This window comes from Limulus polyphemus, unplaced genomic scaffold (genome assembly GCF_000517525.1).
Source record: "Limulus polyphemus unplaced genomic scaffold, Limulus_polyphemus-2.1.2 Scaffold485, whole genome shotgun sequence".
Taxonomy (NCBI): domain Eukaryota; kingdom Metazoa; phylum Arthropoda; class Merostomata; order Xiphosura; family Limulidae; genus Limulus; species Limulus polyphemus.
Window position 1 is genome coordinate 81,108 of NW_013666095.1, and position 14,892 is coordinate 95,999.

The following is a 14,892-nucleotide window of genomic DNA, read 5'->3' on the forward strand; positions in this document are numbered from 1 at the left end:
TTATATATATATATATATATAAAACTTTAAGAGGAAAAAAGATACACACACTGAATAAGGATTATAATATGAGAGTTTGTCAAAGGTCAATATTGAAATGCATCCAAACTTTACTCTATCATTTGGTTATATACAGTTGTTATCTTGAGTTGATCTTTGGCATCTCTTGTATGTATGTATATAGTTATCTCTTTTCTTATTTAACTTCTAACTGTGAGTTTCAATATTTCACTGACTGATGCTGTCTTAAGTTACCAAAAGATGTGGAGAAACAATGAGTTAAGTTTAACATTCAGTAATTACCATTAATTTTGATGACAATGGGAAATATATTCTGACAGTTTTTAAGCTGGTTCCTAATGCAATTGTTTTTTTTATTTGTTTCTCTATGAGCTGTAATTAAATGTGTTGGAGACGATAAATCAGCTTGAATGTTGTATCAGTTTTGTCCCATGCTTTCTTAATAGTTGTAGTTTGACATGAAAAACCAACTGATGTTGATGATATCCATATTTACTTCTACCTTAAGTATTAAACAGTGAAAGTTTAAACATGTAGAAACTTTAATGTATTTTTTATGTTTTTGTGGATGCTAGATAAATATAAATAGGCCAGCTAAATATATCCATGAAATTGGTACATACATTTACTAATTTGTTGTAAAGTTGAAGATACAATTATAAGAACATATTGTAACCACTTAAGTATTTTGCTGAACATCATTTTCATACTTAAATTGTTGTATCAATATTTCTTTAAAAGAAGCTAAGATAAAGTTTGTTGTAATTAGAAGGTTATTATCTAATACTACTCAGTGGAAGTTCTTTAATATCTAGAAACAGTATTACTTATTATGTATTCAGGTACCAAGTTTGACTAATTTTGAATGTCTGAATATTTTTGTTGTTTACTGTTCCTTCAAATAGTAGTGTTATTAGCCAATAGTATCAGTTTACACAGTGTAACTACAGTAACATTGTAGTTTCATAATTGCATTTTATTCCAACAGTATTATTAACTGGTAATTTTATTAGGCTCTCATTGTCCCTGCTTTTGAAACCCAGCGATACCGATTGTCTTTTCCAAAATCCAAAGCTGAACTTTTATCAATGTTGGACATGGGTACACTTTTCACTTTTAGGTATGTCTAATCTGCCCATTCCTACACATGTAAATACCTTATTCTTAAAAAAACAACCTATTTCCAAACCTTGATCTGCAGAATTCTGTTTAAAATGAACTTTATTTTCTTTTTCTGAATAGATAATGATAATATTCAAGCATTTAATGTTTTCTGTGCTTGATGAGAGTGTATTTGAAATGCTGTTGATGCTAGCATCCCTCAGAAAGTATCTATATACTGAAATTAGGAATGGATTTTGTTTTGTAGAACATTAAAGAAGTGTGGGTTTATTCTTTTGTTTGAACAATTATAGTAATAGAAAAAATTCTTAAACTGGTAATTGAGAGCATTGTGATACCTCTAAGTTCTTTGTAACAACTATTTCGAAATTTAACAAAAGCCTAAACCTAAAATATAACCCAATTGTTAAAAGTACATGTAATTACAAACATAAACCGATGCAAAGTAATTTGCTTTATTGCTAATAATTAATGCATAATTTAATTTGAACGTGCAACATTATACTTATTTTAACATTATTAATTCTTTGTTGATCACATCTTACAGGTATCATGTATGGACCCGTGGTCATGGACCAACCAACTATGCCAAATGGAGGACAGCTACCACTCCGTATCGAGTCCTTTGGGAACCTGATTTTGAGCCTTATGTTGTTGTTCCCAGGGATATCCCTGAGTATGACAGGCGGTTTGTTGGTTTTGGGTGGAACAAAGTGTCGCATATCATGGAGCTTTATGCCCAAGGGCAAGTAATCCAGGCCTGACAAACATCATTTCTTGGTTTAGCTGAAGAGACCATACACAATAAAATGAAGTTGCACAAATCATATCTTTTCTTAATGCTATTTTCTATTACACAAAACAACTTTTTGCATTTTGGTATATACAAAAGAAATTAAAGCAAAATCACAGAACTCTTGTAAGAACAACATATACATAGATAGAACACACACAAGTTCTTCAAAGTAAACAACTTTTTTTAAAAGAAATTTAATTGGCAATTGTCTGAGTAGTGTATAGACCTGAGTAAAGGTTTATTTTTTATTTCCTCTTAAGGTTTACAAGTACAAGATCTCAATTAAGCACTTTGAAACAGAGGATTATGCAGTGCTTTCAGATGTTATTTTTATTTGTAGATTTGAAGTCTGGGTAAAGTAGGAATAGTGTATCTTTTTATAATAGTTCATCTTTTCTTGGTTTCTTGATAGTTGGGCCTGTTTACTCTGTAGGCTCCTTGTGTGATTTTGATTTTTCTCACTTTTTAGATCTGGCAAAGTAGGAACAATGATTATTTGTACTGTCTTGCTGTAGTTTTCATTCTCTCTTTCCAGATTTGTGGATTATCTAAAGAAGAAATGGTCATTTTTGTGCTTACTTTATGTGGTTTTTATTTTTTCTAATTTTCTTTTTTATGTACTCACTTAGTTTTTTTTGTATCTTTGGCATCTGAGTAATGCAGGAACAGTACTCTGTTCTGATTTGATATGTTGTTTCTGAATAATGCAGGACAGGAACCAGTACTTTTGGTTCTGATTTGATATGCTTTTCTTAGCAATGCCAGACAGGAACCAGTACTCCTTGCTCTTACTTGATATGTTTTTTTTTGTGTGTAACACTGGACAGGAACCAGTACTCCTTGCTCTTACTTGATATGTTTTTTTTGTGTAACACTGGACAGGAACCAGTACTTTTTGTTCTTACTTGGTGTATTTTTCTGAGTAATGTAGGGCAGGAACCAGTACTCTTTGTTCTTACTTGGTGTGTTTTTCTGAGCAATTCAGGATGGGAACCAGTACTCTTTATTCTGAGTTTATGTGTTGTTGTTTTTTTAGTAATACAGGAACAGTACTTATTTTCTTGTGTGTGTGTGTGGCTTGGTGTGTTTTTCTGAGTAATTCAGGACAGGAACCAGTACTCTTTGTTCTTACTTGGGGTGTTTTTCTGAGCAATTCAGGATGGGAACCAGTAATTTTTGTTCTAAGTTGATGTGTTGTTGTTTTTTTAGTAATACAGGAACAGTACTTATTTTCTTGTGTGTGTGTGACTTGGTATGTTTTCCTGAGTAATGTAGGAATAGTACTCTTTGTTCTGACTCAGTGTGTTTTTTTTTATTCTTTCCAGGTTTGAGGACTGATTAAAGTAAGAACAGTCTTTTTTTGTTGTTGTTGTTGTTTTTTTCTTAGATCAAGTTGTCCAAAGTAGGTTAGGATCCTTACTGTATTGTTATGTAAAGGTAACATGATCTTTGCTGTATTGTCATATAAGGATAATCACTTCAATATAATGATTTGTTTTATCATATGATAATGTTTAACATGTATGCAAATAGTTAATCTTGTCAACATTGAATAAAATATCATGAAAAATTATGAATAATAATAATATTTTATATTCTCCTGAGGTACATTTTACAGATGTGGTATCTGATTAAATTAAGATTGCTTTTTGTAGTGCCCTTAAAGTATGTGGTTTTTGTGGATTTGAAGTCAAGTACATCATGAATAGTAATTTGTTTTATTGCCTTCAAATGGTTTTCTTTCTTTTTTTTACTCAGGTTTGAGTTCATTGTGCTTCCAAATGCATTCATTGTGCACATGCCCCATGCCCCAAGTTTTGATATTGCCAAGTTTAGATCCAGTTCACAGTACAGAAAGTAAGCAAAGGGGTGAAATTTTGTACTTTTAATACTTAATTCTAAGTATTTAGTTAATAAGGACCACTAGTAGTGTGACCACTCTGTGTAAATGTAATAGTCTTGAGATCACTAATGAAATCCTGTCAAATTCAACAGTTCTCAAACATTGTACAATATGTTGAATAGTTAGTACTATTTGTAGTCTTGATGTTTATTGTACATAAAATCTTATTACAGTACTGTTTGTTTACAAAACTAATAATGATATTGGGATTATTACTAAAGATATTGCTAACAGCAAAGGTATCTGATAAAAACAATATAATCTAATCATTATAAGTCATAACATAAAGAACAGTATATGAAATTACCTATATTCATTACTGGGGTAATTTTTAGTTATCCATGCAAATAGCATATTTTATTGGATGCTAATAATTTCTAGTTTTAACTTAAAGATTGTTAGCAAAGTTAATGGTAAAGTAGTTCACAAAGTGTTAGAAATAGTTTTTACTTTTATACTAAAATTCAAAAAGTGTAACCAAGTTTTGTGAAATTTAACTTTACAAATATCAAATAATATTACGTTAAAAAAGTTAGTGCACATTGTGTACTCAGATAATCAAACATACAATATAAATAACAAACTAGTGTAGTAGCTATTTTTCTTTGAGCAACTGATCTAATACAGTAAGATAAAGTACAAGCAAATATTTATTTAAATAGACATTAGCCCTTAAATATTAGTAGAGGAATCTGAAACATAAATTGAGCATGTTTTATAAAAATACTAAAACTTAAGGTGTCTTGAAAACTTAACGCTGTAAATTATTGTTTATAAATATTTTATTATGTATGTTTGTCAGTGTAATATGTAAAGCTATGATAATGTTTTAACAGTATTGATTATTTCTAATGCTCAGCTTGCTTTACAGGTGCTTGAAAATTCTAAAACAGGAGTTTGTGAAGGACTTATCCAGAAGATACGGTAAACAGTTCACAGTTGAGAAGCGTACATTAAAGAGGTAGCAACACTTGCACTGGTATAGAATTCCTGTTTTAGCTTGGTCAGTACTTTGAAATGTTGGTGCTTATGTGTCAAAGTTTATGGGTCTACCAGAGCTGGGGCTGCTTGCTTGGCCATCCCAAAATTAGTGAAAACATCCATAGATGGGTTGAATTATGTGTAAAGGTACATGGCAGCTTTGAATGAATGAATTTTTCCTAAGAACAAATAACCAATTTTTGCTGGGTGATAGAATTACCTCTAAGTATCACAGTGCATGGCATTGAAGAGTTATTCACTGTGTTCATCAGCATATCACGTTGAAGTGGTGAAAATATGTGTAATCTATAACATGTAGTAGTATCAAGATATATTATGAAAATAAAAAACATTTGCAGTGGGACAAAAACTTCATTATAAAATTCAAGTGAAAAATGCTCTTAAATTCTAAATATTTCTGTGTAAACATTGAAGAAACATCTGGCCCAGTTATGCAAAATAGGTTAGGATCCTTACTGTATTGTATATAAGGATAACAGAATCCTTACTGTATTTTATGTAAAAATAATCACTTCAACATAATGTTTGGTTTAATCAATTTTGTGTTCATTATTGTGAAATTATTAATTGTTCCTCACAAATCATTTGTTTGAAGTAAATACACGTTCCTTAACTGAAGGAACATACTTTTTATCTTAGTGTTAAAGTAAATACACGTTCCTTAACTGAAGGAACATACTTTTTATCTTAGTGTTAAAGTAAATACACGTTCCTTAACTGAAGGAACATACTTTTTATCTTAGTGTTAAAGTATTGCAAAAGCTTTTATATAAGTATTCTGTTGTCTGTTTACTGTTGAAGCCCATGCCATTTGTTGGCAAGTGATTTTGTCTTTCATTCATTAGACTGCACGAATGTATTAGTGTTTACTTAGCTAGACTCAAAGCAAGGAAGGAGTAATTGGTAAAACTAGATCAAAGCAATCGGTAATTTTTTTTTGTAGTGTCTAGTGTTTTTATTACATTTTCATAAAAAAAAAAAAAGATGTGAAGTATTCTTGAATTTATTTTTTGTTAACTTTCTTTTAGCCATAATTTCTATGCAATAGTTGATGATTAATGGTAAACACATGATTTCTTACTATATTAAATTATGAATTTAACCTTATTCTTGATGGTTTAAATCTTGTGTTTGTGAAGGTGCTTATAAATTGACTCTCTGGACAGTATATTTTATGGAACATTTTACATGCAAGTCGAGTGGTAAATGTATGCTGTGTAAGTGATTAGCCCACAAAGTTATGACTTCAAAGTCTGTGCCTTGTGCTTGACTTGTAGTCTTATTTACATATTATCGATTAAGTATTGAGCACCTGTAATGATTAACTTTTTGGTAAATTTTAGTATATTAGATACTTCTAAAGTTAGAGAAGTTACTATCTTTCAGTTAGAAGAAACTCCTACTTTCCTTTGTTAAAAGGTAGTGCTTAAAATTTGCTGTCAAGATTCTCAGAAGTGTTAATCTTAGCATCATTACTTACCACCTAACATAAGTCGGAGGATGTTATTTCAAGTGCTAATCTCAAATAATCCTGTAGAAGTAGTCTGTACATCATGAAAAAGTTGTTAGCATGGTTCTATTCTGTTTTTATAAATTAACAGGTGTAGACTGCATTGTCTACAGACTAACATAGTTTTATCATTGAGTTTATTCGCAAAAATATTCATTATCATTAAAGAGTGATTCATTTATTGTAAAGTAAAAAAAAATATCTCTTTTAAACTTTGGTAGGATGATAATTATAATATTATGAGAGGTATGAAAGAAATAATTAATAGGTAAAATGACTTGTTTTTTGTTAAATTTGTAATTTTATCAAATATATTGTTAAATTTTAAAATGTTGAACAAAATAGTGAAAAATATAGTAACGAAACTGGGTGTTAAAAGATTTTGAATATGTTTGAACAGTTACCCATTTTCAATGCAGTTTTTTTTTTATAAAGAATACATAAAAGAGCTAAAAATTCTAAATGGTTTGTCTTGCATCTGTACAACAATTTTTAATTGTGTAAATTTGTATTTAGTTGTAAATGAATATTGTATACTTTGGTATGAAACATTAGATAAAATCAAATGACATTAAAAAATATACTGAACATAGCTTATTTAATTAATATTCCAACAGCAGAAATAACATGCAATAGGTTGTTTCTTGCATGTTATTCTTGTTGTTGGAATCTTAATTAAATGAGCTATGTTCAGTATTTTTTACTGTCATTTGAAAAAATAATGAAAGACCATTTAAACTTAAATCTACAACTATTAAAATGTTTAACATTAGTTAATCTTGTAAGCACTGACTAAAATTATCATGAATAACAATTAGACATGTTGTTATGGCTTGGATTGTGTGAGAACTTTTTTTTAATTACATGTTGCCCAAAATGCTGATATCAAAATATGATTTGATATTTTTCATAATTTCATGTTGAGAAAGTTGCTGCTTTTAAAAGTAGGGAGCTTTTGAGTATATAAAATATATATATATCATCATATAAATGATGAGAATTTCAAAATTTATGCAGTTTATATTGTATTACATTTTCTTATTTCTGAAAGATTCTTTTGAGAAAGTTTTCTTTTTTTTTTGAGAATTTTTCTTGTTTTAAGATAATGTTTATCATTTATTGTGATTTGTCAAAATATTTTTATGAGTTTTTTTTTTTCATTGAAGAATATAAATCACTTAATATTTTATACTCTATTTTGAAATTATTTTGGAGCTCGTGTAATATTTTTGAAGTTATGTTTCCAAGGAAGATCTGTGAACAGTGCTTGAAAGTAAGTTAATAAAGTTGATAAAGTCTGACATCACACCTCAGTTGCTTCATTGATTGTAGCACTTGGTTAAGAACCTTAATGCTTTTTATACCTCCAAGTTAAGCTACAGAATTTTTAAAGGTGGCACACTATCTATGAAGTCAGAAGTTGGCTGAGGACCTTAAATGCTTTTTTTTTCTCCCAACTAAGCTATAAAACTTTAAAAATGGTAACTGCCTTATGGAGCTATAATCACTGAAGTAAAAATTGAGATCAGATTGAATACAAGTTAATGCAAATCACTTTTTTTTAATTATAAAATTCAATTATGAATATCAATGGTAATGCTTTTTGTGCTTCTCCACTCTCCTCACCATATTTAGTAAATGTCATTGTGATAGATATTATATATTAGCATGATTCAATTGGACAGATGCTCAGAACAGGTCAGCAGATGTGTTTTGCATTACATATTTACCACCTTACCAAAAGATTGCTTAGTGTATATGCTCGGGTTCAACTTAAAATCAGCTACTGCTTGGTGTCCTAAAGCTAATATGGAATGAGACTGTTTACTTGTGCTTTGTTGCTTGGTATACATATTTATTTGTATGTACAGATATGAGAGTTTACATTTTATCCATTATATGTTATAGAAAGCCTATAATTATCAACACAGATGTAAAGAGCCAAAGTTTAAGTTTTATTACGAAGACTTCGTCATGCTGCTCTTGATGTTTTGTATTATAGTATAGCTTATTAAGAGTAGCCCTGCTAACAGTATAAAATAGGATACAAATATAAATGTTAAGTTGTTGTTTTTTATTGTGTAGCAGTGTTAAAATTCAAAGCATAAATATATTTTATTAATAATTTGTAAACTATACTTCATTCTAAAGGATAAGAGTATAAGGTGTAAGTTTCATCACTCTTTGAATTTATTTGATAGGGGTAAGCCCACTTCAAGGATAACACCCTTCAAATGAATACTATAAATCCCAGAATTTGGCTGAGATATTTTGACAATACACTCATAATAAGGCTACACACTAAAAACAAGAATTCATGAATTGCCGGAACAAGACAACATGCACAATAGAAATAGAATAAAACAAGAAACTCCCATTCCTAGATATGATGGTTACCAAGACATAACTTGTATATAACAGGAATTCACAGATATTAGTAAATACCCCAATTAAACTAAAGATCAAACCAATCCAACAGTGTAAAGAGGGTGTCATACACTGCCTATTTTCAAGAATTTTTAACATTTGAAATAAAGAAGGTGCCAAGAAAAAAGAAGAAAAAGACGTCACTATAGTCCACAAGAACACTTGATAAAGAAGATAAATGCCAATAATAAGCAGCATAAAATAACACACACACAGCCACATTTCTATGTATCAAAGGTCTTTCTGAAAACGAGAATATGCAAACTATACAAAGTCAGTTTAGTATTGAAAAATCAAAACACATAGGATCGCAGGTAATACTCACCAGACCACCTAAAACATCATGTACATCACCACTTGTGAATATGAACTCCAAATCACTTGAGAAATAAATAGACCAATAAAAGTGAGAAGTCAAGAGCATAATAGACGTACAAGACTTGGTATTACTCATCTACAATAGTCCATCAGGCTAGAAAAGATCATACAATAAGTTGGAATAGTAATAAAAGAATTAGATTAAAAGTTGATTAGTCTGAAGGAGTGGGAAGCACACCATCCTTTCTATTAAGAAGACCCAGGTTTGAACCCTGATCACTATCTGAAGATGGCAGTAGATTAGCAGTCTAAATGAAGAATAACCTTTTCTGTATGTAACTAGCTTCTAATTAATAAATAATTAGATGATCCTCTAAGTTACCAGACCTGGCAACTATTCCACAGTAAATAGTTGTCTTTTGTAAGCCAAATTCCAATTTTTATAAACAATTAACCCTTGTCCTTACTCCTTACCAGTTTCTTGAAAATTATAAAAAACAATATCAGATAGGAAATTGGATGGAACAGAACATACATGTTCACAAAAATTGACATTGGATACAATAAATCTTTTATAGCATCATAACTTAGTCAAAGTTTGAATAGCTATAAATCGGTAGAGGAAGGAACCAAAATTAAAAAGAGACCAAAACAAAAAGCATTTGCTACCAAATGACGCCAAAACAGAACTAAATTGTAATATTGTCATCATACGCATTGTTGAATATTTTCATTATAATGAAACGGGACTGATTCAGTAACACTTGTTTGGAATCGCAGGTTTCGCTGCATGATTGGCTCTTCGGCTTTCAATCTATCCCAAAGCAATGTAAGGCAAAGGAAACCATAAGTGGCACAGCTATGATTGACTTATTTAGGTTTATGCGGCTTAATATATGCTTAGAATGTGAAAATTGGCCCCTGGGGTAACCATACTTAAACTAAACCATAAAGAAAGAGTGGCAACATTTAAGAATAAAAATTAATAAATTTTAAAGACGATTTAATGGGCTATAATAAAAGTCATTTGGTCAAAATGTTGATAACTTATTTCTCTTTTCTTCACGGTGATTTTGGTCATTTCTATGCAGTGTTTTAGGTTTTATCGTTGTTTCAGTGGAACTTCAGGCAGAGTAGACATAGTAGGTCTGAGGAATTTGATATACTGCAACCGTCTGTTGACAGAAAATGAAATGACGTTTCTGCTTCTATACTGGAGCCTTATTGTCATATCTGATTTTATTAGAATTACACTTTTCTGCATTGGAAGATTAATTGTTTATAGATATGTTATACATGTGCTCAGGTAAATAGAAAATATGATACACAAACCTATTTATAGGGGATTGAGTATGTTACAACAAAACGAAATATGCAAATATAAGTCGCGGTGAAATGGAATGTATCAGAACTTCATTTTGGCATTTCGTAGGTAGTATGATATCACTAAAAATTGATGGCTTTTGGGAAAGGCATGTAAAATCCCTTTTCGCTAAAAAATATTCATACATCCAAATGATAAAGTTATGTGTAGGTCGGAGATTTAGATTTTTCAAAATGGGGATATCTTTTGTACTTGATGGCACTGAAAAAACAAGGAATGTGAATCAACTTGGGGCACCAGTATTATCCAGAAAGAGACATACAACAAGTCGTACTCCAGCCGTGGTAAGCTAATTGCGGCGTTTTGTAAGGGGTGAGAATCCACCAATACAAAAGTTAGGGGCAAAAGCCGTCCACATACTCAATACAACAGGGAACAACAAATCCAAGAAGGATTTCTGTCTGGAAAAGTGATACAAATTGCTTGCACAAAATTCCCGTTCATCTGTAGTATACTTCAAACAGCTATAGAGTGAAACTGGTATTCATGCTACTCTATATGAAGACATATCCGTCAAGTCACCGGATGCAACACCTATGAATTTCTGTGTGATTAGACTGTTGAAATTGGCGCAAAGAAACCGTCATGGTATTACACTAGATGCGTTTAAATGTGACGGTCAATTCCACTTTTCGTTGGTAAAGAATACCCCAAGAGTTGACAGTGGGTGGTGTTGACCAGTTGCCTTCTCTCTAGTCTATCACTTCTAAATTAGGGATGGCTAGTGCAGATAGCCCTCGAGTAGCTTTGCTCGAAATTCAACAAAAAAAAAGTCTACGTTTCGAAATTCAAGTAACAAGAATGTCATAACTACATGCAGAACATTAAGAAAAAGTCACATGATGATGTCTGACTAAAGATGTATTCTAAAATAGTTATAGAATGGTTACTGTTTCGGTCATTACAGAAGTACTAATTAAGCAAAGCATGTTCATAATCTCAATAAATCACCAGTGTTAAATAACAGGTATTGAAAGAAAAAATGAACACACTAACTAAGCCAATAAATTTTACGGTAAGCCTTAAGTCTTGGGCTCATATCGTTAAAAATCGGGTTTCGTTAGCACAGATTATGTAGCTTTGATCTTTACAACAAATAAAATTCATCGTAGATCTATTTGATACACTAATCATATATCAAATAGACATTATTAATAATTTCCGCGTATTCTTGTTCAAAATATTATAATATATTGCTATGTTTGGGAAAAACGTACAATACATCTCAGCCAACAGCAACGCCTAAAGAAAAGTTGATTAAAACCAAAGAAAAATTTGTCCTAATATTATTTCTACTTCCCATACTTAATTATCTGCCAAATTATAAATTAACTGGTAGATAAACCAGCACTAATAAACTCATGAGATACTAATCGTTTAAATACCAAAAATAGCAATCGGACATCTCATTCTAACGATACCAGATTCACTGGTAAAGCTATTGGACTTCAAGTGACTAATATCAAAAAAGTTATCCTTCTAACGATACCAGATTCATTGATGTAGCTGTTGGATTTCGAGTGACTGTAATAGAAGACTAACTTCTGTCTCGAGTTGTACTGGACTATGTTTCCACAAAGTATACCCGCAGATAAACAACTTAAATCAACGGTACGAGCAATCTGTAATAATATAAGACATTTTAACATTATCTGTGCATTCACATTGAGTTTTAGCTTTAGTAAATCATGAAAAATATGTTATTAAAAGTAACAACAAAAAACATGAGTCTTTGTCATATCTCAGAAATGTTTATATTGTTGTGTCAGCGAGGTCACGTGACTAGTGTCACGCCACCTGCTTTCTGGAAATATCTTGTTCCTTCGTGAATGCCCTAGCATTTACTAGATATAGGGTAGTCGGGTATATATAAGATGGTCACGGCGTGACAATATGTGTGTAGGTAGTGAGTAATTGAACTGCAGTCAGAAAGTATTGTTGAAGTTCGTTGTTATAGCGTTTGTTATAGAGCGACTGTTGAAAATAAGTGTACCGGTAAAATTATATTCAGAAAGAATAAACCAGTTTTATTAAGAAAGGACTTGTGTCGCTAAAGTTTCGTCGGAACGAAGTTACGGAAAATCAACTAATGAACGGAGACGTAACAATATGACCACATTGCTGGTGTTAAAACTAACACTAGATAGCAGCATAAAATTGAAGTATTGCAGCGTACAGTGACAGTTTTGGTACCCTTCGTGTAAAAGGTTTTAATTTTAGTTTTTTAGTAAAAATAAAATCTTATAAATGTATATCAGTATTACGGAAAGGGTAACATGGTAACAACAATTTCTATTATCAGGCGGAAATAATCCGACAGACAGAATTATATAACTGTCATAAAAACTTTTTCTAATTTCTTTATATGCAATACGCTAACATATTACAGTTATTGTAACGATTCATGCACGTGATAACGCAAAGATTAAAAACCCGAATCTAAATCGTACCGGGTAATTAACGTAATGTAAGCTAGAATGATCAGTAAGCTTGTGCGTTTGGGCTCTTAATGTTACATACTGTTACGACAGCGGCAGTCACGCGACGCTGGGAGCATGCGCGCTGGAGTTTTTAGAAGGATCATGACTTATCGAGGAACCTAGCAAATGTCCGAGTGTTTGCCAGGCGCCCTCTTTTTTAGTATATAAGCCCGGCAAATAAAGCCAGCGATAGATAGATTGAAGATATGGATAATTGAGTCAAGCGAACAGTAGGCACGTAAGTAAAGTGTGTGAATCACTGTGATTTATAGCGTGTGTTTATAAAAGTAGTTAAGTTTAAAGTGACTGTGGAAATTAAGTGTATTACAAAGTTTGTAACGAGAAAGAATACACTAGTTTTAATTAAGAAAGGACTTGTATCGCTGAAGTTTCTCGGAAAGGAATTATACCGGAAATTATCAAACGAGCAGATACATAACAGTACGTTCACAATATGTCAGCAAAACCCATTAGAAAACCGTAAGCTAGAGTTGAAAGTCACAAAAAAAAGACTTGCATTTAACTGGAAAGCTAAAATGAAGTTATGGCAGCTACGATATTTCCAACTTATCAAAGTATATTTTTCAACGTATTAAATACGATGTGAACACAAACCATGATGATGAAGAACGCTCAAAGTAAAACTGTATGGAGAGAAGAAGTTCTTGTTAAATTAGTTTAATGTGTGTGTGTTATTATAGCAAAGCCACGTCGAGCTATCTGCTGTGTCCACGATTTTTAGCGTTATATATCCGAAGACTTACCGCTGTCCCACCGGAGGTCAATTCGCTTAAATACAGTAACGAAAATATTCTGTAAAGCAAAAAAGGATAACGTAAAAGTTAAAGGTGGGTTCGCACAGCTTCAACAGAATTAAAATAAGTCATATAGATGTGTGAAACTCTTCGGTAAAACCGGTCAAAAATCTTTGTTATTGGGGAAAATATTTTGTAAAAAGTCCGGCATCTTGGTTTATTTAAAAATTGAACAGCAGTTTAATAGATCAGAATTCAACATGAAGTCCTACAAAGGCCTGTCTCATAGGAAAGAAAGACTGAATTACTTAGATCAGTAGCAATATAGCAAAACATAGAAGTTTAAGTATATCCAACATCTTCCAGTTTCGAGTGCTTCGTACATCATTATGGACAGCAACAGAAGCAAAAAAATAATAATAGCACATTAATTATTATAGATCCCAATCAAATGAAATGTGTGAAGGAGCAAATGAAACAATTTAAGGCCATGATAAGAGTAAAGATGCAGAAGAATCCTGTTGACTAGGATATTATATTGCCTTTTGTGCTTTTTGCATTTGAGAAGTCCCCCAAGCTACAAGAGGATTTTCATTCCTTGCGTTACTATATTGCAGAGGTGTTAAAGGTCCACTAGAACATTTTAAAATGAACTGGTCCAAACACAAAGCGAAGTCTCGATACACGTTAGCATATGTGACCAGCCTAAAGCAAAGGGTCAGAAGTTAGCGACTGAAGCTAGTCAGAAGAAGAAGGATAAACAAAGGCTTTATTACGATAAGAATGCTTGAGAATGTGAACTTAAGGTTAATCAATTAGTTGTGGTACTGGGCCCAGTATCCGAAAACAGCTTAGTGGCAATATGGATAAGTCCTTTACCTATAATCAAGTGTGAAGGTAAAGCATCTGGTAACGGACCAATGGTTCTACAGAGTGAAGAATGATAACACAAAACTGTTGCAATGGAGAGTTTAATATTACAGTAGGTTACAGACCAGCGAGGGGACATCGAAATGCAGAAATCGCGCTTGAATTATTAAGATCAGTCCGTGACCTTGCTCTGATTAAAACTAATATATATATCGTACATTTAGCTACGGTTAAAACTGGTGTGTGTGTGTGTGTGTGTGTGTGTGTGTGTGTGTGTGTGTGTGTGTGTGTGTAGTGTGTGTGT

The 14,892-nt window shown here is 31.8% G+C and overlaps 2 protein-coding genes across 11 annotated transcripts in view; one reads left to right on the top strand and one right to left on the bottom strand.

Moving 5' to 3' along the window:
* Nucleotides 1–6,595, top strand: part of LOC106458555 (LARGE xylosyl- and glucuronyltransferase 2-like) — an 81,263-nt gene extending 74,668 nt beyond the window's left edge. For all 6 annotated transcript variants that reach the window (XM_022384807.1, XM_022384806.1, XM_022384804.1 and 3 more), the window contains 4 exons: nt 1,035–1,141; nt 1,691–1,888; nt 3,698–3,796; nt 4,714–6,595. In XM_022384807.1, coding sequence (XP_022240515.1) covers nt 1,035–1,141; nt 1,691–1,888; nt 3,698–3,796; nt 4,714–4,807 — 498 coding nt within the window. In that variant the 3' untranslated portion in view covers nt 4,808–6,595. The remainder of the gene's footprint in view (nt 1–1,034; nt 1,142–1,690; nt 1,889–3,697; nt 3,797–4,713) is intronic.
* Nucleotides 1,800–14,892, bottom strand: part of LOC106458563 (tetraspanin-11-like) — a 75,488-nt gene continuing 62,395 nt past the window's right edge. For all 5 annotated transcript variants that reach the window (XM_022384811.1, XM_022384813.1, XM_022384810.1 and 2 more), the window contains exon 9: nt 1,800–1,929. In XM_022384811.1, coding sequence (XP_022240519.1) covers nt 1,867–1,929 — 63 coding nt within the window. In that variant the 3' untranslated portion in view covers nt 1,800–1,866. The remainder of the gene's footprint in view (nt 1,930–14,892) is intronic.